At 41.5% G+C, this 25,671-nt stretch overlaps 2 protein-coding genes and 1 long non-coding RNA gene across 6 annotated transcripts in view; 2 read left to right on the top strand and 1 right to left on the bottom strand.

Moving 5' to 3' along the window:
- LOC146753250 (uncharacterized) overlaps positions 1–25,671 on the bottom strand; it is a 235,405-nt gene that overhangs the window by 46,495 nt on the left and 163,239 nt on the right. The gene's annotated exons all lie outside the window — the stretch shown is intronic.
- LOC146753262 (uncharacterized) lies at positions 1,604–7,110 on the top strand. The gene is made up of 5 exons (XM_085530912.1): positions 1,604–1,865; positions 2,361–2,422; positions 2,623–2,742; positions 3,962–4,157; positions 6,784–7,110. The coding sequence occupies exons 1-5, from the start codon at positions 1,673–1,675 to the stop codon at positions 7,011–7,013; spliced, it is 801 nt and encodes a 266-aa protein (XP_085387038.1). The 5' UTR covers positions 1,604–1,672; the 3' UTR covers positions 7,014–7,110.
- Positions 7,009–16,826, top strand: LOC146753261 (kinesin-like protein KIF20B). Of its 4 annotated transcripts, none has more exons than XM_085530873.1 (9): positions 7,009–7,987; positions 8,428–8,566; positions 9,296–9,418; positions 9,816–9,977; positions 10,928–11,092; positions 11,727–11,846; positions 14,029–14,109; positions 14,839–14,965; positions 15,511–16,826. In XM_085530873.1, exons 1-6 carry the CDS (start codon positions 7,107–7,109, stop codon positions 11,808–11,810), a joined length of 1,554 nt encoding a protein of 517 aa, XP_085386999.1. In that variant the 5' UTR covers positions 7,009–7,106; the 3' UTR covers positions 11,811–11,846; positions 14,029–14,109; positions 14,839–14,965; positions 15,511–16,826. The 4 variants fall into 4 exon arrangements, with proteins under 4 accessions (XP_085386999.1, XP_085387000.1, XP_085387003.1 ...); XM_085530874.1 differs by lacking the exon at positions 14,029–14,109 and adding an exon at positions 13,354–13,554; XM_085530877.1 differs by lacking the exon at positions 10,928–11,092.

The following is a 25,671-nucleotide window of genomic DNA, read 5'->3' as shown; positions in this document are numbered from 1 at the left end:
GCAAGCTGCACGGAAAGGGAAAGAACTACCAACTAGAGCAGTGCCATTGAGAACTTTATGTATCATTTAAAAACCAAAAATGCTGATGTACGGTGAGGCTGGTGACCCAGAAATCAGTGTGAACTTTCTATCTCTGACCTTTCTGAGTTACAAATAGTCCTCCAGAGTTCTAGGCAAAAATTCCCTGATGCAGCATTCTGGGTAGTTGTCACGGTTTAAACAAAAATCTACCTGTGTCCGTGACAGGGGGGCCACAGGCAAGCGAGGTGCTAGAAGGAGCTGAACCTCTGTCCCAACTACTTCAGAAGCAGCCCAAACCCCCTCGTACATGGCTAAGATCTCCTTCTCAGTTGGAGTGTAGCGCTCCTCAGACCCTTTATATGCTCAACTCCAAAGTCCCGGGGGTTGGCCTTGGGTTTCTCCTAAAGCTCTTTGCCACAAACTCCAAGTGGGACCTTTCTCTCCAGCAGCAGTGTAGAGGATGTTCTTTACATCCTGTCCTGTCCGTACTGGCCCCAAGGCCACGGCACGGGCTATCTCTTGTTTTCTCTGCTCAAAAGCCTGCTGCTGCTCAGGACCCCATGAGAAATTATTCTTCTTCCGTGTTACCTGATAGAGGGGGCTTACTATGTGGCTGTAGTTTGGGACATGCATTCTCCAAAAGCCCACTACTCCCAGAAAAGATTGGGTCTCTGTCTTGTTGGTGGGAGGAGACATTGCAGTGATTTTTTCAATCACATCTGCTGGGATGTGTCGATGCCCATCTTGCCATTTTACACCTAAGAACTGGATTTCCTGGGCAGACCCCTTCACCTTGCTGCGCTTAATGGCAAAACCAGCTTGCAAAAGAATTTGGATTATCTGTTTTCTTTTCTTGACAATCTCTGCTGCTGTATGGCCCCACACGACAATATCATCAATATACTGCAAGTGTTCGGGAGCAGTAAAATTATTCATGCTTTATATGACGTTATGATGTGGAATAGTGATAGCAAAATTACAAAATTATTAAACCATGACACCCTGGTATTTTTCTTTTTTTTTCCTTAAATATTTTCCTTTTTACTATTTAAATGTTATGGGCACATCTTGTAGAAACACAAGGCTGTTTACAAAGAAGTGCATGCTGTGTTGCTGTATGATGAGCAAGATACATCTATTCTTCATCTAGCAGGAATAGTTGCTGAGCCTTAAGAACAGTTTCAGAAAGCTTTGGGAATTTTGGCATTTTCCTTGTTTCTGCAACACAAAATGAAAATTTACGCTGTATTACAAAGAAAAGGGGAGTCCGAACTTGTACGTTAAATTTGAAGGAGATCAATCTGGGGTAATATTTAAAAAAAAAAAAAAAAAAAAAAGGGAGCGTGGTCATCAAATACTATAAAATATATTTGCTGTTACTAGAATGCCACTTATCTTCCCCCCATACGAAACACTGTCGTGTTGTATGTGAATTTGTGAGGTGGGTTTTGAAGCTGAAATTAAAAACTTCTTGTATGGCTGTCTTCATAGTGGCTATCCAGACTATCTGTAGAAATAACAGCTATTATGTAGTCAGCTATTCACCAGTTTTAACTGATTATAAATTACGTTTCAGGGTGGAGAACATAGCATAGTGCCTGACACCTGTGTTGATCCTGAGGGCATTCTTGATTCTGTGCATTATGATGTCATGGATATTAAAGAGCAAGCTGAGGCAGCACATAGTTCCATTGTATCCCTGGGGGACCCGAAAGAAGATACTGGCTGGTTTGAAAAGCAGCTGGAGAAAACTAACTTTGAACTGATGGAGACCAAAGAAGAGCTAACAGAGAAAAACAGCAAACTACTTAAAACTGAAGAAGAGCTGATGCAGAAGAACAATGGTGAGTTATGCGATGTGAAAGGTAGAAGACAGAAATAGTTCATTAATCTAAAAGAGAAATAACCAGTTTGAGTAGGAATTAGAGGAGATGTTCTACCTTTGGAACCATAGCCTGTAGATAAGTGATAGTTTGTTCCTTGTGTATATTCAGGTTCAGCAATTCCACGGTTTTTGGTTATTTCTTTTCTTTTTTTCCCCCTCTGCTTTAAACTGCAACTAGCAGCTTTATGCTTTCGTAAGTATGGGGTTAAATGTCTATATCTTGATTTTTACTTTTATATTGTAATCTCTACTCTTCTTTATGTCTTGTTGATGCAATGTTTTCGTTCCAAGAAATATAGAAAACTTTTGAATCACTCCCAATAAGTGAAGACCACATGCATATTAATTAATCTGTTCAAAAGCTACCTAAACATTAGAATATCTGGAAAAATTGATTACTTAATAAACTATCTATTGGCTACTTATGTAATACAACCTTTTCTGTGTGTTACAGACTTTGAAATGCAGATGATTAAATTGGATGAGTCTGTTGAGCAACTTAAAGAAGCAACTGAGGTAACTTTATCAAGAAGATGTGTAAAATTGTTTTAATACCAACTTGTGGTAGCTTAAAATGCTATTCCAGTAGGCTCCATTAATAGATTTCTTACCGAGCTTAGCTTAACTGAATTTGCCTTTAATGCACTGTGTAATTCAGCTACTTAACACTACATTAGAAACTGATGACTGAATTTTTTTTATTTTTTATTTCTAAGAAAATGAATGCACAAAATGAAAGGATTCGAGAGCTAATGGACATCGTGGTGCAGAAAGATGACATTATTACAGAGCTACAAGACTTAAAATCTCATTTAGAAGAAAAAGTAAAAGATTATGTGAGTTTTACACATCTCCGTATCCTTATACATAAAAAGAAAAACACTAATTCTATGCTTGTAATCAACACATTTTTGGAAAACTGATTTTCTGTATGTAGCTGGTACTCGCTTGAAATTGTAAACAATTCAAATTTATCTGAAGGTAGTTGTTGTTAACACAAACAACAAAAATATCAGTGTGTTCCACTATCTCCTGCCTCACACTCCTACATCAGAGGAAGAGCAACAGTAAAAGTATGTTGAGTAGAGTTGGAAGTACGAGTATGAATGGTCAGGATATCTCCATGTTCTATGCAGTCCATAAAACTTTATCCTGACTAATGTACTGCGAGCTACTGAATATGTGAAGACTAGCTTGATTAAGTATGTGTGCATACCACTTCTGGTGGTTTTTGTTCATTTTTTGATGTTTGGTAGCCTGAAGTAGCTCTGAAAACATTTATAGTTAATTCTGTCACTCAGATCTCTAACCTTGTAAGCTTAGCAACTTGACCCTTCTTAGTCTTTGACTGTCTGCATCACTACAACTTAGTATTTCCATGGTATTAAAGCTGACTGTGATGAGTAGTCATGTCCTCACCTATTACTTCTTCCAAGAACAAGGCTCCAACTCTATCTGTGAGATTGTGTGGCCTGAACACTTCTGAGGCTTTTCTTTTCATAAGTTACTAAAGATGAATAATCAGTCCTTGGCAGTGCCAGCATGGCTTAACAATCGTCATCTTGTAAGTAAGGAAGCTTCACTTGTGGTCAAGGACACAATCTAAAATATGCGTGACAGAGCTGACTAAGCTTTAAGGTTGGATTATATCTGTCACGATGAAAGTGATTTTAGCAGCTTAGCAGAAGTGTGATGTGATGAACTTGTATGAGAGCTGACCATTTGCTCTTTGACCATGTTTGTAATTTTGTTGACTTCTTGGAAACAGGAAATTCTTTGATAAACTGGTAAACGCTTGATTGTGTGCAAGTCTTTTACTTTGTAACCTGCTAGGCTCTTGCTTTCCCTTGTATACTCTACCGAGTATTGCACTTGTCATTATCTGAAGGTGTACTTGTTCTGTCTTCTATTGAGATTTGTAACTGATGTCTATAGAGTCACCGGGTAAATATTTTAGCTGTATGGTTTTGTGTAAATATTTGCCTACAGAAGATTACTGAGACTTAAGTGCTCCTTTTGTTAAGCTTCAATGTAACTGATCTTATATCAATACAGGAAAAGACTATCTACCATTTAACTACCATTAAAGCAGAACCGGCAGAAGAGAACACTAATAAAGGAACTGAAAGCAGCCAATTTTCAGTGCTTTCAGTTAAAGCACTGAAACAAGAGAAAACTGAGTTGGAAGTGGGAAGAAAGCGCAGTACTGATGAAGATAAGCCTACTGTGGAAGAGCCACCTCCAAAGAAAGGTACAGTTTCTTCCATCGTTGAACAGGGTGTCTTCCAAAACAATAAATTGCTTCCTATTCCGGATCGGAAGCAAAAGGCTGTGAAGCGCGTACCTTATGGTATAAGGAGAAAAGCCACTGTGTTAAACTGTAAATAGAAGTAACTGTTATGTAAATATCCCTTTTTCAGAAGGTCCTATGCTGTTCATTTTTGAATGCTTAAGAATAAAAGTTTTTTGCACTATTTTTTTCCTTTTTGCTGCTTTTTCCTCATCTGTTGATGCACTTGCAGATTTGGTAATAGTTTTAAAGCAGTTTCTTTAGGATTGTTTCAACTGCTGTTGCTGATCTTCTGAGTAGCATCAGCTGTTCAAGTGCTTTTTTTTGTTTGTTTGTTTGTTTTGTTTTTCCTGAAGCAACTATCAAAATTGTTGACGACCTGCTAATTGCTCGCTCATGGGCAATATTTGAGCAAAATGGTTTGATAAGCTCTGATGCATTTAACTTCACTTCTGGGCACAGCTGAGCATCAGTGTTCCTAGAATTACGGAAAGCATATACAATGTAGAAGGGAAAATCTAAAACTTAGCTGTAGTCCCTTCCTTTCTTGTATTCCTCTTGCAAAATATGTGCAAGGGAGAAAGTCAAGGCCTTCTTTGGATGAGATGCTGTTCTTGGATGATTTGTCCCTGCTGCCTTTATTTGGCATAAATATTGAATCCTAATGTGACCACTGAATGGCATCACATGTAAGCATCTTACCAGAGACTAAGGGAGGGATGTGGACTCCTCCATACTCCAAATAGTAGTGGGTTTGTTCTAATCATATGACCAAAGCTCTCATTTAAAAATTAATGACAGCAATGCTCCACATAGGAATTAAAATGGGTAGCTGATAGTCACAATGTCAGCGTGAAGTTTTCTGTTAAGAAGTACTGAGTATTCAATCATGTGTGCCCGGTGGCGCAGTGGTTAAAGACGCCGCCTTGCAACACTGGGGCCCGGAGTTCGAATCCCCCCTGTGGCGCAAGTGGTAGAAGTGCCGCTCTGCTACACAGAGGCTCGAATTCCGGGGGCTGGACTCGATGATCTCTAAGGTCCCTTCCAACCCGCACGAAACTATGAAACTATGTTAAAATTTTCTTCTATTTGTGAGTATTAATAGCGTCCAATTTCAAAAACCGCTTAATATATATTCTTTAGCTATGTTAAATATACACAGTAGAACAATGAGCACAGGTATGTTGTGCTGGTTCTTTTGTAGAATTAGTTATATAAGTAGCACGAGCAAAAGTGTTTTAGGAGATGCTAGGTTATCTCAGCTTCAAGTTCAGGGTATTTACACCATTCTCTGAGCTTTTAGGTCTTGTTTCCTATGCTCTGTAATAATGCTTTTTCCCTACTTCCTCTGTAGGGAGCTTCTAGACTGAACATTACACATCTTCTCCCTAGTCTTATTTATCTTGCTTTAGTGCTTGCTTGTTGTTTTCAGCATAAAGTGTTTAGATTACTTATAAATCATATTCCCCTCACTAGTGTTGCTGGGAGCAGCAGTCAAAACCCAAAACCTGGTTTGGGGTGGAATACGCCACTGCTGTTTCTTCAGTATGACTTTTAAATCAGTTGAGGGCTGTATATAAAACTCCTTAAAAGAGTTAAGAGGCTGTTTCCATGCAGTACATGTGAATCTGTATGTAATGCAGGCTGCACGTGGGCGCTATAAAATTCTGCATTTCTGTAGTTGTAGTAATAAAAGGACTGTACAAGAATCACCATGGAATATATTGTTGTGGTGACACAATCCCTAGTAAGTCTTGACTTATATTTATTTTTCTAATACTTAAAGTATGCATATTATGGAATGGACATAACTGGATTCTAAAGCAATGATGAAATACAGCAGAAGTTGCTTTTGATAGAAAGAAAATGCATGTGATTTTAGCTAATTGCTCACCAGTTAAAGAAAAAACAGCCCCAAGCTAATGGAATATTTATGGAAACTTGAATCTGCAAATTTGTACAACTTTATGCGTGAACTTTATATGCAAAAGAGTAAGTGTGGACAGAAGTAGGAATCCTCATATTTTGTTTAGAGATCAACTGAATAAGAGAGACAGATATCAACACTTAAGTGATCAACTTGTCCAGGGTTTTATCTTTCTTTTGAAAGTAAGAGGACTGTGAGTTGGAATGAAATTTCTTAGAGAACTGTTTATCTACCATTTAGATGTAGATGGAGTGATTCCTGGCTGCCTTATAGGGATTGCTGGAGCAGGGAAGATAGAAAGAATATAGCTGTGAATTATCTATCTCGTTCCCATGTTTCTTAGATCTAATAAGATTTTCTACTGGTGTGGAGTGGAAGGTTTGAGTAGTGCCATGGTAAAAGTGTTCTTCCAGACTGAAAACCTTTTGCTGTTAATTCTGTATAGAAATCTGAGGCACCTGATTACGTGTTCAGAGGACTTTAATTCCTTCACTAGTATCAAATACTATGTGATGTGAGGGCATGGCTTGCATATTACGACAGTTTTTCACTTAGAAGTTGCTACTTGGTGTTGTGAACTGCTATGTAATAATGATTTTAATCAATCTGAGCTACATTCCTTTTCCCTTTTTTTTGTTTGTTTGTTTGTTTGTTTTACAGTAGTTGTAAATGAGAGAAAGAAAAAGAACACTGTAGAGAAAAAGAAAATTGAACACATGAAACAAAAGTGCTCCACGTACCGAAAGGAAGTACTAGCACTGAGGGAAAGAACTGAAATCTTGGAACGTCATTTAGCTGTGCTTGAAGAACAATGCAGAGGAGAAAAAAATAAAAAAGAAGATTTCAGTAAGCAGGTAACAAGCCTGCGTATTGAGCTTTCTTTTTCTTAAGAAACAGCTGATGTCCTCCGTGAACAAATTCTGCAGGGTCAAGCTGACTATCGGGAAATTGCTTCTGAACTGGATGAACAGAAATCTATAAATATGACACTAGAAGACAAAAATGCCCAACTAACTAACAACGTAGAAGTTGCCAAAGAATATATAATTGATAAAGTGTCACAAGTAAAAGAAATGCGGACCAAATTAGATGAATTATACAAATGTCACTTAGAGTTTCATGCCATCGGTACTGACTTTGTCAGTGTAAAGGATTCCTCAGACTCTGAAAAAGATGAGCCAGGGACATCTCAAATTAGTTCTGCATGCATTCAGTCACAGACTTCTTCCATCTCAGATCTTGTGCAGGACCTCTCCTTTAACTATAGTCTTGAAAGGATTTGGGAAGTATGCAGAAGTATTGTTGATGTTTCCTCACAAAAAAGTCAGCACATCAAAGCACTGCTTCAAGACAATGAAAACCTAAAGGCGGGACTGAATAATGCTGAATATCATAATCGTCAACTTGTAATGAAGCTATGTGAGATTACAACTCACACTAGTCAGGAAGATGATCTTGTGAATCAGTTACATGAGCAAATAGAAAAGAAAACTCAGGACTTTGAAGAAAAGACTGCAGAAGATCAGAGAGTGATTGCACAATTTCAGGAGGAAGTTGCCAACTGTGAGGTAAAAATAAGAGAGCTTGAATATCTCCTGGAGGCTTCCAAGACAATGGAAGACAATGTGTCAAAACTCAACGAATTACTTAAAGAAAAAGAATCTATTATTGTTAATCTAGAGACAGTTACAGCAACTCTGCAGGAGAAGTCTGCAAATGCAGACAAAAAGGTGGAAGAGTTAAGTAGCAAAGAAGCAAATCTGATTCAAGAAGTTATGCAGCTGAAAAACAGCTTGGAGCAGATGAAACATTCTCTTCGGGAAAAGGAAAAGAGTGAAATGGAGAAAGTGCAACGTATAGAATCGTAAGTAACCACTGAGTTAACTTAGAGCCCTTTGAGAATGAACTAGAGTTAAAAATAGTTAATGGGAACATCCCTTCGACTTAATGCATCTGCATGCTTATCAATGGCCAAACTACTACTTTAGGATGCTTTGGTATGCTACTTGAGTTCCAAGGGAAAACAGGAGTGTGCAAGGAAATGAAGAATAATATGGGGATTTCTGGTGGTTTTGTTGTACATCCCTCAGTACAGCATCTGAATAATTTATTGCTTCAGCATCTGATTATGAGAAGCAAGCTGAAATTCAAAAGTAATTGTTTAAATCTTGTCACTGGTCTAGATAGATTTAAGAGTCTATTTACAAATAGAAACCAACAGGCAGGGCATGGATTAAGCTGTAATTGCTGTTTCCATGAGATGTGTAACAGTAATGTTCTTTGTCTCTTTATTTTTAACATAAGGCTAGAAAATATTCTTTCTGAGAGTTCTGCCCTTGTACTGAATCTGAAAAAAGATTTGCAGAGGAAAGAAGAAGAGTATGCAGATCTAAAAGACAAACATTCTGATGCCGAGAAACAAATTCAGCAAGTACAAAGCGAGGTTTGTAGTCAACTGAGATATTTTTTTCTGTAAGATTATGCTTGGCTTTCTGCTGTTAAAACTTCTCAAACTTTAACTATGAAGCTGGAAATTTCACACTAGTGTGGCTAGCAGCAAATCTTAGGTAAAGTTGCCATTGAAGCTCTAGAGGGGACCAGAAGTTAAAACATGGTTTCACATAGATAATGAACAGAGGAAAGTAAAGTTGGTTAGTAGTCTGGAATAAGGTTTGTGAAGAGAATAGCTAATCTGCCTCTGGAGGGGACTTGTTATTATCTCTACGTTACTGGTGACTTGCCATTGGTATCCGTGGTAACTCCAAAGCCTAAAACCTAAGTCTTGTGAAAAAACGCTGATAACTGGGAAGAAGAATGCTATTTACTTGAAGAGAAATAGACTAATTTCCAGAGGCTCTTTAATATAAGCATGTATATTTTTTTTCTTCAATTTCAGCTTCAGTGATGTTAATAGTTAAAATTTAATTATTAAACAAGAAGATATCTTAAAACCCATTTTGCAGGATCTTAGTCTGAAAGTTTATTGGGTGTGCTTGGGGTGGAAAATTGAAGCTTAAAAATGAATTCATGTCTTCCTTGGTAACCTTGCACTTGCTGTCGTTTTCCTACTCAGCACTTGTTTGTGAATTCCTCTTTATTTAACAAAGAAGTATTTGGCCAGGTTGGATTACAGACGTCTTTTAATGAACCGTGAGCTGTGCTTACATTACAGGTGTCCACGATGCGTTCTGTGGAGGAATCCCTCAGGAACAAGATGGAAGAACTTGAAAGGATTAATAACCAGTTTAAGGATGAGCTGGATTATAAAGACTATACTATCCAACAACTTAAACAGGTATTTTACTTGCTCTTAATTTTTATTAAATGAATGATGCAGGTTTTCCAAGCAACAGGAAAAGGTCAAAAAAAAAAAAAAGATTGGAGCAAAATGAAAGTGGCCAACTGAAATTAGTGGTAGACCATGAAAGATATTCAAATAATTAGTCACTACAGAGCACTGGCAGATTGCTTTAAATACAATAATCTGCATAGTAAATACATATGTAATACATGCATATAAACTGATCTTGTTGAGTGACATCACGATATGTTAATTGAAATGTCTTACCATAAACTCTTTTTATCAGCTTGAGTCCTTATTTATGCTATATGAAAAACTTATTAATTCTAGGCTGTCTTAAAGATTCTGCTTGTTTCTACTGTGTATGCTTTTCTTTCAACATGAAATATAGGAGCTGGAGGAAAAGGACCATAATATTCAAAAGTGGCATGAGGAGAGAGATCAGTTAGTAGAAGCTTTGGAAGAACAGCTCAAAACTTTGGCTTCTAATGCCATACTAAAAGAGACAGAAATAGCAGAACTGAGACAATCTGCCGTAAAGGATTCAAGCAAGGTCAGCTCTCCTTTCCTCCTACCTGATTAGCTACCCATAAATTCTGTAAAACTCCTGTACCTGCTCTTTGTATTCTGGGTGTGGTTCTGTTCTTGAACACTGTCGTATTGACATCATGTGCAACTAACCAAAAAAAGCACCAGCTTTTATTGTTGTTCTTCAGAAACAGAATTTCTGTTAATTACTAAAATTTCAATTTTTTCAGTAGTTCAGATAAGCAGATGTCAGTTTGATGCTTATGATCCTACAATCAGACTGGACATCTGTAGCTTTTTCTGATAATTCACAGCATTTCCGGATCCCAAGCTAGGCTCAATACTCAGACAGTAGTTCTGTCTCAGGTTTCTTACTTTCTTTGCTTTTTCTGAGGTAGTATCTACAATGGCATGAAAAGACAGAAGGGGACGTGGAGAGAGATTAAGGGAAGCATCAAAAAGCAGAGGGGGGATGATCTCTGGAAGTTGCATTTCTTATTTCAACATCCAGCTTTTAATCAGGATAGCCAATCTAAGCCGTAGCATAGAATTTCAGAAGCTAAACAGAAGACTAAATGAGTTGTGCTCTTTTGAGAATGTTTGGATTCACTTTCTCTGAGAAGAAAGATGTTCTCATAGAAAAACTTCCCCTACAACTGCCGACTTTCTCACAGTACCGAGGATTTGGGAACAAATGAAAGCTCGGGTTATTATATCTTAAGAGAGATGAAGGCTGAAGCACATAAGTAAAATAGAAGAATCAAAATATATTGTATTACAACTTCCCAGGCAATTCTATGACTACTGCACTTGTAACAGTGACCGTACAAATCCGTGAAATGTTACTGTTCTTGAATAGTTAAGTGTTCTAGCCTGCAATTCTAAAACTGATGCTACTAAGTAATTGCAATGCTGCTTGTGTGTGTTAATTCCTTTTGCCAATCCCACAACTCAGCAGTTTTTACTGTTTATTAGGATAATGCAACTGTGATAGAAGAGTTAAGAAAAGAACTGGCTGACAAAGATGACTTTATAAAGGAATTAAAACAACGCATTAACCACAGTAGCCCTCAGTGTTTGCCAGAAATACCTTTACCTGAAGAAAGACAAAGTAGAAGGAATGACTCTGTAAATGAAAAGGTACGATTATATTTACAGAAAGTCAGTTCTTAACATCTTGTTAACCCCTTTTTGTTCTTCTGTTTTCCTAGGAGATACTGGAGCTGGAATCATTTTTCTTAGCATATAGTCCTTTAACTACATATTCAGTGATGAGTACTTGTTGGTTCTTTTTGTCTTCCACTCAAACATGAGCTCTCATCTTCTCAAAAATATTTTATTTACTAGAACACCATCTCTGTGTGTACATTATGGAACTTTTCCATGCAGTTTTCCATGTATTCGTATGTGGATGCTGAAGATTAGACAGAGGTTTAGCCTTTGGTGTTCTAACATAGCAGCTGTGAGCGTGCAGAGTATGGGGGGAATGGATGACAAAACGACCAGCGTTACAGATTTTGTCCCTAAATAATGTCTCGCTTTCTCTCTTTTGGAGGCAGAATACTGCCTGAGACTGTTAGTGAGACCCAGTAGGGTGTATCTGAAGATCACACAATGAATAGATGTTACTACCTTCCCACACTTGTGCTGTGTTTCAGCTTACGTGTTCATGTGGCGTCTGAGCTTGAGGTTTTACACTGTAACTTTAGAAAACTCGAGATATTTTGGAGGTCTAATGCATAGCCTAATCTTTACTCCTTTTAAATATTTACAGCCTAGGAAACAACAAAGCAAAACTAAAACTGGAGAAAGTATTCCATTAAGATGCAAAGCTGAAGACAATTATTTGTCACGTTGATGTACTAGGAGCCTCACTTCATTAAATGAATCTGAGGTTAGTATGAAACTTCAGATCTGAAAATGTTGTGATTGTATTGCTTTTGATAAGGAATGAGTAGGAAAAGATCTCACGTTCTCTAAACAATTCCCAAGTTTTAATTTATTTATCCCTTTCAAGGTGATCAGATCACCTGTTTTTATAGCCTTTGATAGGAATAAAAGCTGTTGAAACAATTGTGTGATGAATTTTTGTCAGGTGCTGTTGAAAACTCTCCTCATGTTAATGCTTATGAAGTGGCTCATGATTAGATAAGTTACTTGGAAAAAATTTATGGAGCCACTGAAACGGGCACAGCAAATTGAACTTATTTTCTTCCTCTGCAGGATTTCTGGACATTGTTTTGTTAGCAGATGATGTTAATCATTCCTATATAAGGTTTTAATTGCTAACTTTCATAAAATAGCAGTTACATATATTTTAAAAACAAAGTTTTTATTAACCAACTTAATTCTTGGAAATACAGTGGGTGGTGATACTCCATTCAGATTCTTAGCAGAGCCTGATAAAGTGGCTCTGACTACTTTTTGTCTTTCTACAATCTTTGGTAACTTTTTGAGAGGAAGAAGACTCCCCTCAGGGGGTCGGAACAGTGTAAGTAGTAAAATCTGCTAGTCTGTGTTTGGGACACTGGAGTTTGCTAGTTACTAGCAGCAGTAGAAGCAGCCATCTACCATTTTCTGATGTCCCCAGCAGCCTGTCTTCCATGTGTTCAACCAGCATCTGAACTCATTTTTGATATGCTAGCTGAATTCCTGCCATAGAGAAGGAGGAGTCCGGGTGATCTCAGTTCTGACTTTGTTGTTCCTGTTGAGAAAAACAGGATTGGGTGGATTGTGGACAGTAAGTGCTGCTGGGGAAATGCATACTGACATTTCCCTGTCACTTAGCTGTGCATTTGCTGCCATTTGACCATGAGCAGGTACATGATAGCCTTCAGCTTAAGTACGGTGTCATTGCTTGAATGTCTGTATTCTCTCCAGGGAAAAGATAGCAATGGAGTTCTTTAATGACTTGTACTGGGCTTGCACCTTGCCAGCTGGACCTTACTTATGTAAATAACATCTCTAGTGTAGAAGAGGAAGGGCAAATTCCCTAAGATTAAGCTGGAAGTTAATCGAACACTTGAATCAAATGCTCCTGTTCCTGCCAATTCTGACACAGCAGAGTTGAGATGAAGAAAATCGTGTCAGTTCTACCACCATTCTCTATTAAAAAAAAGTGTAGTTGTCTGTGCCCTTGAGAAAAAATGACTTGTAAAGTATCAGGCTCAGTTTTACATGGAGAACTTTTTTTGTGATCATAGATTGGAAATAATTTTAAATGTAACAAGTTCTAGGAAAGAAGGGTAAAACTCTGCTGTAACTGAAATAGACTCCTTCTGTTACAAGTGTTCTTACAGCAGGAAAATCGAATGCTTACATATCCTTTTCCAGATGCTTTATAGCTTTTTAATCTCATGGCTACCTTAACACTTGCACTTAAAATTCTTCTGTGCTATCAGGAGCATTTGGAAACTGTCCTCGACTCTTCTGGAGTGTCTGCAGAAAATGGCAAAACTAGTCGGTTCCCAAAGCCGGAGCTGGAAATCCCACTGACACCTCTGCAACCTGATAAGACGGAGATAAAGCAGCACGGCAGCATGATACCTTTAGGAGTGAAAATGCCTAAGGCAAAAAAGAAAAGAAGTGATGACATGGATGAGGTATGACCTAGACCCAACAGAAAACAAAATATCTGATGCCTTTTTACCATTCTCATTTAAGCATTAAAAAAATGCTATTTCTACCTCAGTAAAGTAGTTGAAGAATTTAATCAGTGAACTGCTTTAATGAACAAAACTAATAGCTAAGCTCAGTGATAATGGTTTAAGAGAAGGGAATTTCTCTTAACTCCATTGTGTATTTTCTTTGAAACCTGTAGACATAAATCAGCTTTTTAGACATCATGATATAGATATAGATATCTATATCATTAGATATCTAATGATATCTAATACTGATATCTTAATGTCCTGTTTTTATAATTGAATGCTTATTTATTATTTGACTTACAGTGGAATAGTTACCACTAGCAAATACTTCCCTACTATTAGCAAAAGTGTTTAAAGTGTTCACTTTTGTGACATCAATTGTTCTTTCCAAAAGAATCATGGCTGAAACTTGTCTTATTTTCCCAGGATTTTGTGAAAAGTGAGAACACGAAAAATACAAAATCTGTCATGGCTTTTAATTCACCCTCTGCAAGTGACGAGAAAATGGTTGGTTTTTGTTCTAGTTTTGAAGCTAGCTTGGTACGTCCTGTAATTGTGTGGTCACACGAAAGAAGCAGTGTCTTATCCTTATGTGTATACCTGAATGGGAATCTTACATGCTTATGAGCTCTTCCTATTAAATTCCATAAGCTAACCAAAGGGCAAGTCAGTCTGTCCCCAGAGCATGTAATGGCTGTACTGTGTAATGATTTGGAGGGAAGGATATTGCACACTGAATAGTTGGGAAGAGAAGCTTTAGTGTATTATCGTGTGCTTTTGTAAGTGAAGCCCTTGTATTAAACTAAGGTTCATATCATTAATATGCATGGCAGTTTTTAAAAACAGATGTTCACATACTGATAGCAGTATCCTTGGCATGGTCAGAGTATGAGTAGTAGATTTTTCCCATCTGTTGTCTTCTGTTTTGTATGTTTGTTTATTTTATGTAATTAGAACAGCTTATGTAAGAAACAGCTCCACAGCTTGGGAGCTTCTTTTAAAGAAACTACTGCCTTATTAAGAAACTTTAAGAAACGTATGCCTTGAAATAGCTGAGATTTTGACAACTCCCTAAAGGGTGTAAAATTGTCTACATTACTTGCCGTTGTGGTATCATCAGCATAATGAACAGAGGTGTCAGTAGTAAAGCTCAAAATGTCAACTTAAAATAACGTTGAACTAAAATGAAGTTTAAACAATGCTCTTGTTTCACATGTTCACATCTCTGTTGAACAGAAATCCGGAAAAGACTACTTCCTGAGAAAGCGAGTACGTGCTTCAAGACTGACTAAAAAGAAGGATGAAACACTGCAAAAAGTTGGAGATTTTATTCAAAGCTCTCCTTCTATTATACACTCTAAAGGTTGGTGTAGAATAAGTTTTATTCCATGTTTTCTAGACATTGTAGAATGGCTTGTTTCTGCTGTAGGCTATTAATGTATGTGTTCTTAGAGAACTTGTCTGCCATGTTAAGTTGTCTTGTCCTTTGATTTGTGAAGTAAATGCATTTATTCGTCTCTTCAGAGATTCATTATTACATTTGTGAAAACCTACAAGTATACAGAGAAAGTTGGTTCTGTCTTGTGCTTCTGTCAGCACGAAAGTTAGGCCTGTTGTTTAACTCCTGCTGAAGTTTCTGACTTCCAGCGACTTCTGAGCCATGATTGTCTTTCATACTCCATTTTAATGCGTGCTTTAAGCTGCCGTACCTGAACCTATAAACTGTTTCAGCTATAGAAGCAATAAAGAACCTCGACGAACAAATACAATTTCTGAGTATTTTCACTTAAATTTTACGTGTCATTTATAAACCAAGTTTGTTACGAAGCTTTTTTTGCATTCATTGATTTAAAGACTCACAAAACCAGTAAGTTGATTGGTTTATGTATCAAAACAAATTTCTTCTAGCCAAGAAGCTGATGTCAGCAGTAATTTCTCCTAAATCAAACGAACCTCAAAGTCTCGAAGAAGGAGAGACCAAGCCAAAACGATGCAAAAGGAAGCTGTATTCAACTGTCGTTTCTGGCCCTCTAGATATACCTGCTTCTTCGGTAAGTGATTATACTGTAGTCTTGGCTTAAAATAAACTACTAAGGAGTCCAAACAGACTGGAGGTTTCATCTATTTGCAGGAGAAGGTTGAAAGTACTGAGGTATTTCTTTATTCTACCAAGTCATTCTTGTTGGTCTTCCTGCTGTTCTGTTTTATTTTGTCCTCAAAGATCTCTGTGTTTGGCTGGCTTACAGTTTGCTAAGTAGGTGATGTAGCAATCACGGAGATGTCTTATAATTTGGAATCATAGATAATTTCAGTGTGTTGGAGTGGGATTATTCTACTACACGCTTTTTTAGAGCACAACTTAGACAGCTTTTTAGGTATGCTTAAACTATGATCTCCTGTCTAAGCCAACTTGCAGAGGATCTGATGTGCCAGTTTCATGACTCTGTCGGCAGCTATTGTGCTAAGAACATTCTTGCTCTGTTGGAACTGCATCTTTTAATTATATTAGAGTCCTTTTTCTGTTCAGCAAAGTGATCATTTGCCCATACTGTAATATCCCTCTGAATTTTTTGATGATTTGACGAATGATAGGGGCAGAAAACAAATTGTTATTTTTTTTGTTAGAGGATGAAGAAGATGAGACAATTTCTTCTCTCACAGTAGTTCTGAGAACATGGAACTGAACCGAGAACTGAAATTCTGGGCAAGTCATAGCTACAGGGATTGAGGCTAAAAATGTTTTCTGAACGCTTCATGTTTCACAAAACAAGTATTATAATACTCTTTTGAAAACAAGTATGTCAAAATGAAAGCTGCCTTCAGGCTTTCCTCAGATGTGTGTGCTTTTTTAAGATAAACAGGATTTTGTACATTCTCCATATTTGTTCCTTGTGATTAAGCTGCATTAAAATGATCTCGGTATCCCATAGTTTTCTGAATAAAATATAATAAGCAAATGCCATTCTGAAATCCATTTAGGGGAAGAAATATGTTTGCGTGGGTCAAGAAGAGCTTGTCAGTCTTGTGCGAAAAGATGAGTAACTTTTGAAATGTTTTCTTCAGGAATCTGAGGAACAAAAGAAGGAAAGTGATCATCTGATCATCAAGCGACGGCTGAGATCCAGAACAGCTAAAAAACCTTGAAGAAGCATGTTTGTTCCCCTTTCTCAGGACATACTTTTATTGTATTATTAAAACTGGTTGTTAATAAACAGTAACAGTTACTCCGTTGTGTTCTTAAATTTGTATATGGGTGTACAATGTCTCTCTGACAGTTTCAAACTGACTCCATTGAGGCTGAAATAAATACAAGCTTTCTTAAACTGGGTTTGGATTTTATTGTGGTTAAGGGTTTATTTATTTTTGTCTTGCCTCCCCTGTATAGGAACAGTATCTCTAGGTCTGATTGCTATTTACCCATTGTGCAGTAATAACTGTACTTGTTCAGGATGGCCTGGCTTGCTTTTTTCACGTGACTGGTGTACTTAGCAGAACTCTGGCAGAGAGAAGAGCATGAATACACATTAATATTTATGTATACTTAATTTTTGGGCCTTTTTAAAGAATTTTCTTTGGAGAGAAGATGGTGCCAATTCCTCAGTGTGGAAGAAAGGTGCTTTCCCTCACTTGTGCAAATTCAGCTTTAAATTAATAAACTTAGAAAAATAAACCCAATACATTTGGGGGGAATTCTAATATCCAAATACTGTTCTCCCCCTCAGTGAGCTTCGAACCTTTAGATGCTGTTGGATGAATTAGCTGAAAGGTTCTCAGCTGGCAGTATGTCCTTGTGTTGTCTCCAAGTCCAATAGTTCCTATAGATTCAATTGCTCAGGAGGTAAAAACATGGATGAAAGCTGACTTGGGTGAATATTTGAGAGTTTGATGGGAGTGAATTGCCTTAAAAGCAGCTGGTGATAGAACAATATACTGATTGTATTTAAAAAAACCCACAATCGTACTATTTGTTGCTGTGCCGATAAGCTTTCTCCTTGCTTGTAGGCTTGTGAGATCCAGGTTTGCAGAAAACAATCTGAAACATCATGGGAATCATGTGGTTTTATGCTCAGCAATCTCATTAAAAACTTGAACTGACTTTTAGAAGCTTTTCTCCATGGTGTTAGCTGGACAAATCTGCATGTGGATGTCAACATGGAGGCTTTTATTGACCTGGAGTAGAAAACAGCATTCGTACCTACCAGGTGAGACGGGCAGCTACTGCACAGGTACACAGAAGAAACTGATGGAAGCATAAGTACTTGAAATCACCCTCCCTCCTATTTATTGACCCATGTATGTGAATGCCGTGCATGAATGCCTCATAGCCAGATGTCAAAATGGAACAATGCTGCCTGAAGTGGTTGGTGACAATATGGAAGACGGTTCTGATTAGCTGCAGTTTGCAAATTACTTGCAAATATTTCATATCCAGAAGACTGCAATTTATCAGCCATGCGATATTGGAGGCAAAGTCATTGCAGGGGATGGGAGTGATCTACTTGTTCCAGAAGCTGTTAATAGAGCTCTCGTTGCTACTGGGTACATCATGATATACACTTAATTACACTACTTTTCAAATGGTATTTTTATTATGAGAACAGCCTCATTGCTGCCTGCTGCTGCATGGGAAAAGTAGTTGCACACTTGGTATAATTATATGTGGTTCTCTGCTGCAAAACTGACCTTTTACAAAATGTCACATGTGGTGTTTGGTGAGTCTCAGGCTTGCCTAATTTCTGTGCATTTTCGTAAGGCACAGCAAGTGCAGAAAACAGGTCGCTTTGTTTAGGGAAAAGAAAAACCAACCACAAATGTTTAGCTGACTTGCGGAATCAAACTCTATAATCCAGAGATGGGTTGTAAAGCAGGTATGTTTATTCCAGCGTTGCGCAGCGCCGGGTGCAAGGGGGATAGCTCCTCCAAACCTGCACACCGACTTGTAAAGCTGTGATACAGAAAGCAGGCAGAAGAAACATCCTTCAAATCCAGAAGGTAAACTCCACCTATTCATTCCTTAACTGGGTTAATAAAGTGCATGGATTTGCCACCACTGAGTGTATGCATTCAACAATTCTATTACTTGCCTTCAAGTGTTGTACCAAACTACAGCACTTGCTATCAAAAATTTTTGCAAAATTGGAGTCCAGACTCCAGAAAGTCTTCTATCCTTCTACAGTTATGTATCCTTATAGGGTACCACTTTACCCTGACTGGGCAATCTCTTGCTTTTAACTTCTATTCAGGGCTTCATGTTTGGCCCTGATGCCCACACCCCTAAGTGCATCATGTTTGATATTGCTGTGACTCCTGGGGTACAACATTGTTTTTCCCCATTTGTGCTAATGTCAGACTTACAGTTTTTAAACAGTCAATATTGTTGGACCCTTAGCTCCAGTTTTATTAAATTTCTTGCCAGAGCAACCTGGCAGGTACAAGAATTTCTGTATTCCTACTTAGTTTATATTTAATTAATCCAAAAAAAACATAAACCTTTTCTTGTTGGGCAGTAGCTTCTATTACTGTTACAAAACCATCTATGAGTAGTAAGAAGCACCCATATCCACCAGAAAATAAATCTCTTTATCCTGCTTCCCTAGATGCAATTTCCCGTTGCAGTTTGCACACTGCTTTCCTTTCAGTGGGGCGGAGCCCTCCCTGGGCACTTCAAGCCCCCACTCCCCCCACCTCTCCCTGAGGGGATCTCTGGGTCCTACGGCCCTATTCTGGCACCACAACAGTAACAGCTGTTATTATCACCAATTCCCTTACTATCTGTTTGTCAATCAGTTTTGTTTTGTTTTCATATCGTTCACCTCTTTTCAGTCCTGACATCCCTGTTATACCTTGCCAGTCCTTACTCCTCCAGCCTGTGTCTGTCCCAAACTCTCTCACTTTCCAAACTCTCATCATTACAAAAACTACTAACATCCTATTTCAGTTTCACCTCCTTCTCTCCAGGTGTCCAGTGCTAACACTGGGATTTCAGGTTTCCTACATCTCTGCACATGAAGGCTATTCTCACTTCCATTGCCCCCTCCTCCCCACCTCCCCCCTTTGCTGCTTACAGCAACAGTCTCCGTACCCGGCTCTCTCTCACTCCAAGAGTTCTTGCAAGGGGGGGGAAACAATACAGGGGGTTGCTCTCATACCAGCACACATAAACTCACTTTCTCTTTAACTCTTTTTCCTTTCTACACGATTTCACTATTTGTACCTTCAGTTACACTTCCACACACCCTCAATTATACTTCTGTATACCAATAGCAATTACACTTCCTTATACCATCAAAGCAGTTTGTCCCATTCCCTTCAAAACCCATGTATCAAACAGTACAATTTTTCAGTTTCCACAAACTAAAATACCACAATCTTCCACAAACTAAACAATTACCCTTCAGGTATTGAAAGGCTGCAATGAGGTCACCCCGCAACCTTCTCTTCTCCAGGCTGAACAAACCCAACTCCCTCAGCCTGTCCTCATAGGGGAGGTGCTCCAGCCCCCTGATCATCTTTGTGGCCCTCCTCTGGACCCTTTCCAAAATCTCCATATCTTTTTTGTACTGAGGGCTCCACACCTGGACACAGTACTCCAGATGGGGCCTCACAAGAGCAGAGTAGAGAGGGACAATCACCTCCCTATCCCTGCTGACCACCCCTCTCCTGATGGAGCCCAGGATCCCATTTGCTTTCCAAGCTGCCAGAGCGCACTGCTGGCTCATGTTAAGTTTCTCATCTATCAGGACCCCCAGGTCCTTCTCTGCCGAGCTGCTCTCAAGGACAACTCCTCCCAGCCTGTACAGGTGCCTGGGGTTCTTCCGGCCCAAGTGCAAAACCTTGCACTTTGCCGTGTTGAACCTCATTAGGTTCACCCGAGCCCAGCTTTCCAGCCTGTCAAGGTCCCTCTGAATGGCATCCCTTCCTTCCACCGTATCGACCGCACCACTCAGCTTGGTGTCATCAGCAAACTTGCTGAGGGTGCACTCCATTCCCTCATCGATGTCATTAATAAAGATGTTAAGGAGCACCAGTCCCAAGACAGACCCTTGAGGGACACCGCTCGTTACCGGCCTCCACCTGGACATTGAGCCATTGACCACCACCCTCTGTCTGTGGCCTTTCAACCAATTGCTTATCCATCGAGTTGTCCAACCATCAAATCCACCTCCCTCCACTTTGGAGATGAGGATGTGGTGGGAGACCATGTCAAAGGCCTTGCTCAGGTCAGGTAACTGACATCAGTCACCTTCCCTTTGTCCACCAACATTGTCACTCTTTCATAGAAGGCCACAATATTAGGTAAGTATGACCTTCCCCCGCTGAAGCCGTGCTGGCTGTCTCGGATCATATGCTCATTCTTTATGTGAATTTTATGTGAATCCATGCATGTTGTCCAGCAGGATCTGTTTCATGATCTTCCCAGGCACAGAGGTGAGACTCACCAGCCTGTAGTTCCTTGGGTCCTCCCTGCTCCCTTTCTTATATATGGGAGTGACGTGACCCATCCAGCTGCAGCTCAGCACAATGCTGCCATGCCATGTGCAGGGTGCCTTCCATCCAGCTGCAGCTCAGCCCAGTGCTGCCATGACTAGTGCAGGGTGCCCTCATTCTGCAGATCAACCCAATGCTGCCTTGCCATTTGCCATGTTCCCACCCTCTACAGCCCAGCCAATGCTGCCATGCCATGTGCAGGGTGCCCCCCATTCAGCTGCATCTAGACCGAATGCAGCCATAACTTGTGCAAGGTGACTTCGGTCTGCAGCTCAGACAAATGCTGCCATACCATATTCAATGTACCATCCAGATGCAGCTGAACCCAATGCTGCCATGACTTGTGCAGGATGCCCTCCATCCATCTGCATCTCAGTCCAATGCTGTCAAACCATGCGTAGGGCACACTCCAGATGCAGCTCAACTCAATGCTGCCATGCCATGTGCAAGGTGCATTGCAGCTGCAGCTCAACAAAAATGTGCCATGTCATGTGAAGGGTACCCTCCAGATACAGGTCAACCCAATGCTGCCATGCCATGTGTAGGGTGCACTCCAGCTGCAGCTCAAACCAATGCTGCCATGCCATTGGCATGGTGCCCTCCTTCCAGCTGCAGATCAACCCAATAGTGCCATGTCATGTGCAGGGTGATCTCCATCCAGATGCAGCAAAACCCAATGCTGCCATGCCATATGCCGGGTGCCCTCCAGATGCTGCTCAACCCAATATTGTCATGCCATGGACATTGTGAACTCCATCCAGATGCAGCTCAAACTAAGGCTGCCATGACATGTGCAAGGTGCCTTCCATCAAACTGCAGGTCAGTCCAATGCTGCCATGCCATTTGCAGGATGCTCTCCAGATGCAGATCGACCCAATGCTGTCTTGCCTTGTTCAGGGTGTCATCCAGATGCAGCTCAACCCAATGCTGCCATGCCATGTTCAGGGTGCCCTCCAGATTCAGGTAAACACAATGCTGCCATAAATAGTGCAGGGTGCCATGCACATGCAGCTCAATCCAATGCTGCCATGCCATGCGCAGGGTGCCCTCCATCCAGCTGCAGCTCGGCGTAATGCTACCATGCTGTGTGCAGGGTACCCGCCCTTTGCAGCTCAACCCAATGCTGCCGTGCCATGTGTATGGTGCCATCAAGCTGCAGCTCAATCCAATGCTGCTATGCCATGTGCAGGGTGCCCTCCGGATGTTGCTCAACCTACTGTTACCATGCCATGGACATTATGAACTCCACCCAGATGCAGCTCAAACCAGGGCTTTTATGCCATGTGCAGGGTGCCTTCCATCAAGCTGCAGGTCAGTCCAATGCTGCCATGCCAAGCGAAGGGTGCCCTCCAGATACAGGTCAACACAATGCTGCCGTGACTAGAGCAGGGTGCCCTCCCTTTGCAGCTCAATCCAATGCTGCCATAGCATGTGCAGCGTGCCCTACCTCTGCAGATTAACCCAATACTGCCATGGCATGTACAGGGTGCCCTCCATCCAGCTGCAGCTCAACCAAACGCTCCCATGCCATGTGCAGGGAGCCCTCCAGTGGCAGAACAACCCAATGCTGCCATGCCATGTGCAGGGTGCCTTCCATCCAGCTGCAGCTCAATCCAATGCTTCCATGCCACGTTCAGGGTACCCTCCCTCCTTCTACAGCTCAACTCAATGCTACCAGGCCATGTGCAGGGTGTCCTCCAGATGCAGCTCAATCAAATGCTGCCATGCCATGGGCAGGGAGCCCTCAATTCAGCTGCAGCTCAACCCAATGCTGCAATGACTTGTGCCAGGTGGCCTCCATCCAGCTGCAGCTCTACCCAATGCTGCCATGCCATGTGAAGTGTGCCCTAAACCAGCTGATGCTCAACCCAATGCTGCTATGCCATGTGAAGGGTGCCCTCCCATTGTAGCTCAAACCAATGCTGCCATGCCTTGTGCTGGGTGACCTCCATCCAGCTGCAGCTCAGCCCAATGCTGCCATGCCATGTGCAGGGTGCTCTCCATCTGCAGCTCAACCCAATGCTTCCATGCCATGTGCAGGGTGTCCTCCAGATGCAGCTCAATCAAATGCTGCCATGCCATGTGCAGGGTGCCCTCCCTTTCCAGCTCAGACAAATTCTGCCATGCCATGTGCAGGGCACCCTCCATCCAACTGCAGCTCAATCCAATGCTGCCATGCCATGGGCAGGGAGCCCTCAATCCAGATGCGGTTCTAACCAATGTTGCCATGCCATGTGCCGAGTGCCCTCCATCCAGCTACAGCTCAACCCAATGATGGAATGCCATGTCTAGGGTGCCCTCCATCGAGATGCAGCTCAAACCAATGCTTGCCATGCCATGTGTAGGGTGCACTCCAGCTGCAGCTCAACCCAATGCTGCCATGCAATGGGCAGGTAGCCCTCAATTCAGGTTCAGCCCAACCCAATGCTGCCATGCCATGTGCAGTGTGCCCTCCAGGTGCAGCTCTTACCAGTGATGCCATTCCATGTGCAGGATGCCCTCCATCCAGCAGTTCTTCATAAAGCTGCCATGCCATGTTCAGGGTGCCATAGATCCAGCTGATGCTCAACCCAATGCTGTCATGCCATGTGCAGGGTGCCCTCCAGCTGCAGCTCCACCCAATGCTGCTTTGCCATATGCAGGGTGCCACACCCAGGTGCATCTCATCCCAATGCTGCCATGCCATGTGCGGGGTGCCCTCCATCCAGCTTCAGCTCAGCCTAAGGCTGCCATGCCATGTGCACTGTGCCCTCCAGTTGCAGCTCAACCCAATGCTGCCATTTCTTGTGTAGGATTCCCTCCATCAACATGCAGCTCAACCCAATGCTGCCATGCCATGTGCAGGGTGACCTCCAGATGCAGCTCAACCCAATGCTGCCATGCCATGTGCAGGGTGACCTCCCTTTGGAGCTCAGCCCAATGCTACTATGCCATGTGCAGGGTGAACTCCATGCAGCTGCTGCTCAGCCTAATACTGCTATGCCATTTGCAGGGTGCCTTCCAGTTGCAGCTCTGCCCAATGATGCCATGCCATGTGCAGGGTGCCCTACCTCTGCACCTCAACCCAATGCTGCCGTGCCATGTGCAGGGTGCTCTCCAGATGCTGCTCAACCTACTGTTTCGATTCCATGGTCATTGTGAACTGCATCCAGATGCAGCTCAAACCAAGGCTATTATGCCATGTGCAAGTTGCCCTCCATCCAGCAGTTCTTCCTAAAGCTGCCGTGCCATGTTCAGGGTGCCATCGATGCAGCTCAAGCTCAACCCAATGCTGCCATGTGATGGGCAGGGTACCCTCCAGGTGCAGCTCAATCCAATGCTGCTATGCCATGTGCAGGGTGCCCTCCATCCAGATGCAGCTCAACCCAATGCTGCCATGCGATGGGCACTGTGCCTTCCAGCTGCAGCTCAACCCAATGCTGCCATGCCATGTGCATGGTAACCTCCATCAACATGCAGCTCAACCCAATGCTGCCATGCCATTTTCAGGGTGCCCTCCAGATGCAGGTCAACCCAATGTTGCCATAACTAGTGCAGGATGTCATGCACATGCAGCTCAATCCAATGCTGCCATGCCATTGGTAGGGTGCCATCCTTCAAGTGGCAACTCAGCCTAATACTGCCATGCCATGGGCAGGGTGCCCTCCCATTGCAGCTCAACCCAATGCTGCCATGCCATGTGCAGGGTACCCTCCATCCAGCTGCAGCTCGTCATAATGCTGCCATGCCGTGTGCAGGGTGCCTGCCTTCTGCACCTCAACCCAGTGCTGTCATGCCATGTGCAGGTTGCCGTCCATCAACATGCAGCTCAACCCAAAGCTGCCATGCCATGTGCAGGGTGCCCTCCAGATGCTGCTCAACCTACTGTTGCCATGCCATGGACATCATGAACTTCATCCAGATGCAGCTCAAACCAAGGCTTTTATGCCATGTGCAGGGTGCCTTCCATCAAGCTGCAGGTCAGTCTAATGCTGCCATACCATGTGCAGTGTGCCCTCCCTTCTGCAGCTCAACTCAATGTTGCCATGCCATATTCAGGGTGCTTTCCAGCTGCAGCTCAACTCAAAACTGCCATGCTGTGGGTAGGCTGCCCTCCTGAAGCTCAACAAAATGCTGCCATGCCATGTGCAAGGTGCCCTCCATCCAGCTACATCTCAGCCCAATGATGCTGTTACAGTGTGCTTTAAATAGTAGTAGCTATCTAGTACAAAGACTACTTTGGTCTCTTGTGTGTGTGATAAAAGCAGAGATGAGACAAACGTCCCATTTCTTCTGCAAAGGCTCAAGATAGAAAGGGATAAAAAAAAATTTGTATAAAACTATAACTGCAGATTTCCCCTTCTTAGAAGGACCTCCCACTGACTATATCATTGTCCGTCTCATGTAGGATATTGGATTCAGGATCTATAGCAGTGAGCTGTGTTAGTATTGAATCTCATTTGATGTAATAAACCTTCCTTCTCCCTTACCCGCTTGGTCTTTCCAGTCCTTTTCATATGGTTGTAGCCCCCCCATAGTTCTGACCATAGAAGGATGCATAATTCACTGCCCTCTCTGTGGCAACATGGGGACCTACATGTG

Source organism: Coturnix japonica, unplaced genomic scaffold (assembly GCF_054131305.1).
Source record: "Coturnix japonica strain WE unplaced genomic scaffold, WE-NBRP24 Scf039, whole genome shotgun sequence".
NCBI classification, from domain to species: domain Eukaryota; kingdom Metazoa; phylum Chordata; class Aves; order Galliformes; family Phasianidae; genus Coturnix; species Coturnix japonica.
This window is presented reverse-complemented; position numbering and strand designations above follow the sequence as displayed.

Excerpts from the sequence above, each read along its gene's own strand:
- LOC146753262 (XM_085530912.1), top strand. The coding sequence starts at position 1,673 with ATGGATATTAAAGAGCAAGCTGAGGCAGCACATAGTTCCATTGTATCC. Across the intron at positions 1,866-2,360 it reads GCTGATGCAGAAGAACAATG|ACTTTGAAATGCAGATGATT; the intron begins GTGAGTTATGCG and ends TGTGTGTTACAG. Across the intron at positions 2,423-2,622 it reads AACTTAAAGAAGCAACTGAG|AAAATGAATGCACAAAATGA; the intron begins GTAACTTTATCA and ends TTTATTTCTAAG.
- LOC146753261 (XM_085530876.1), top strand. The coding sequence starts at position 7,107 with ATGACACTAGAAGACAAAAATGCCCAACTAACTAACAACGTAGAAGTT. Across the intron at positions 9,419-9,815 it reads CTATCCAACAACTTAAACAG|GAGCTGGAGGAAAAGGACCA; the intron begins GTATTTTACTTG and ends CATGAAATATAG. Across the intron at positions 9,978-10,927 it reads CCGTAAAGGATTCAAGCAAG|GATAATGCAACTGTGATAGA; the intron begins GTCAGCTCTCCT and ends ACTGTTTATTAG.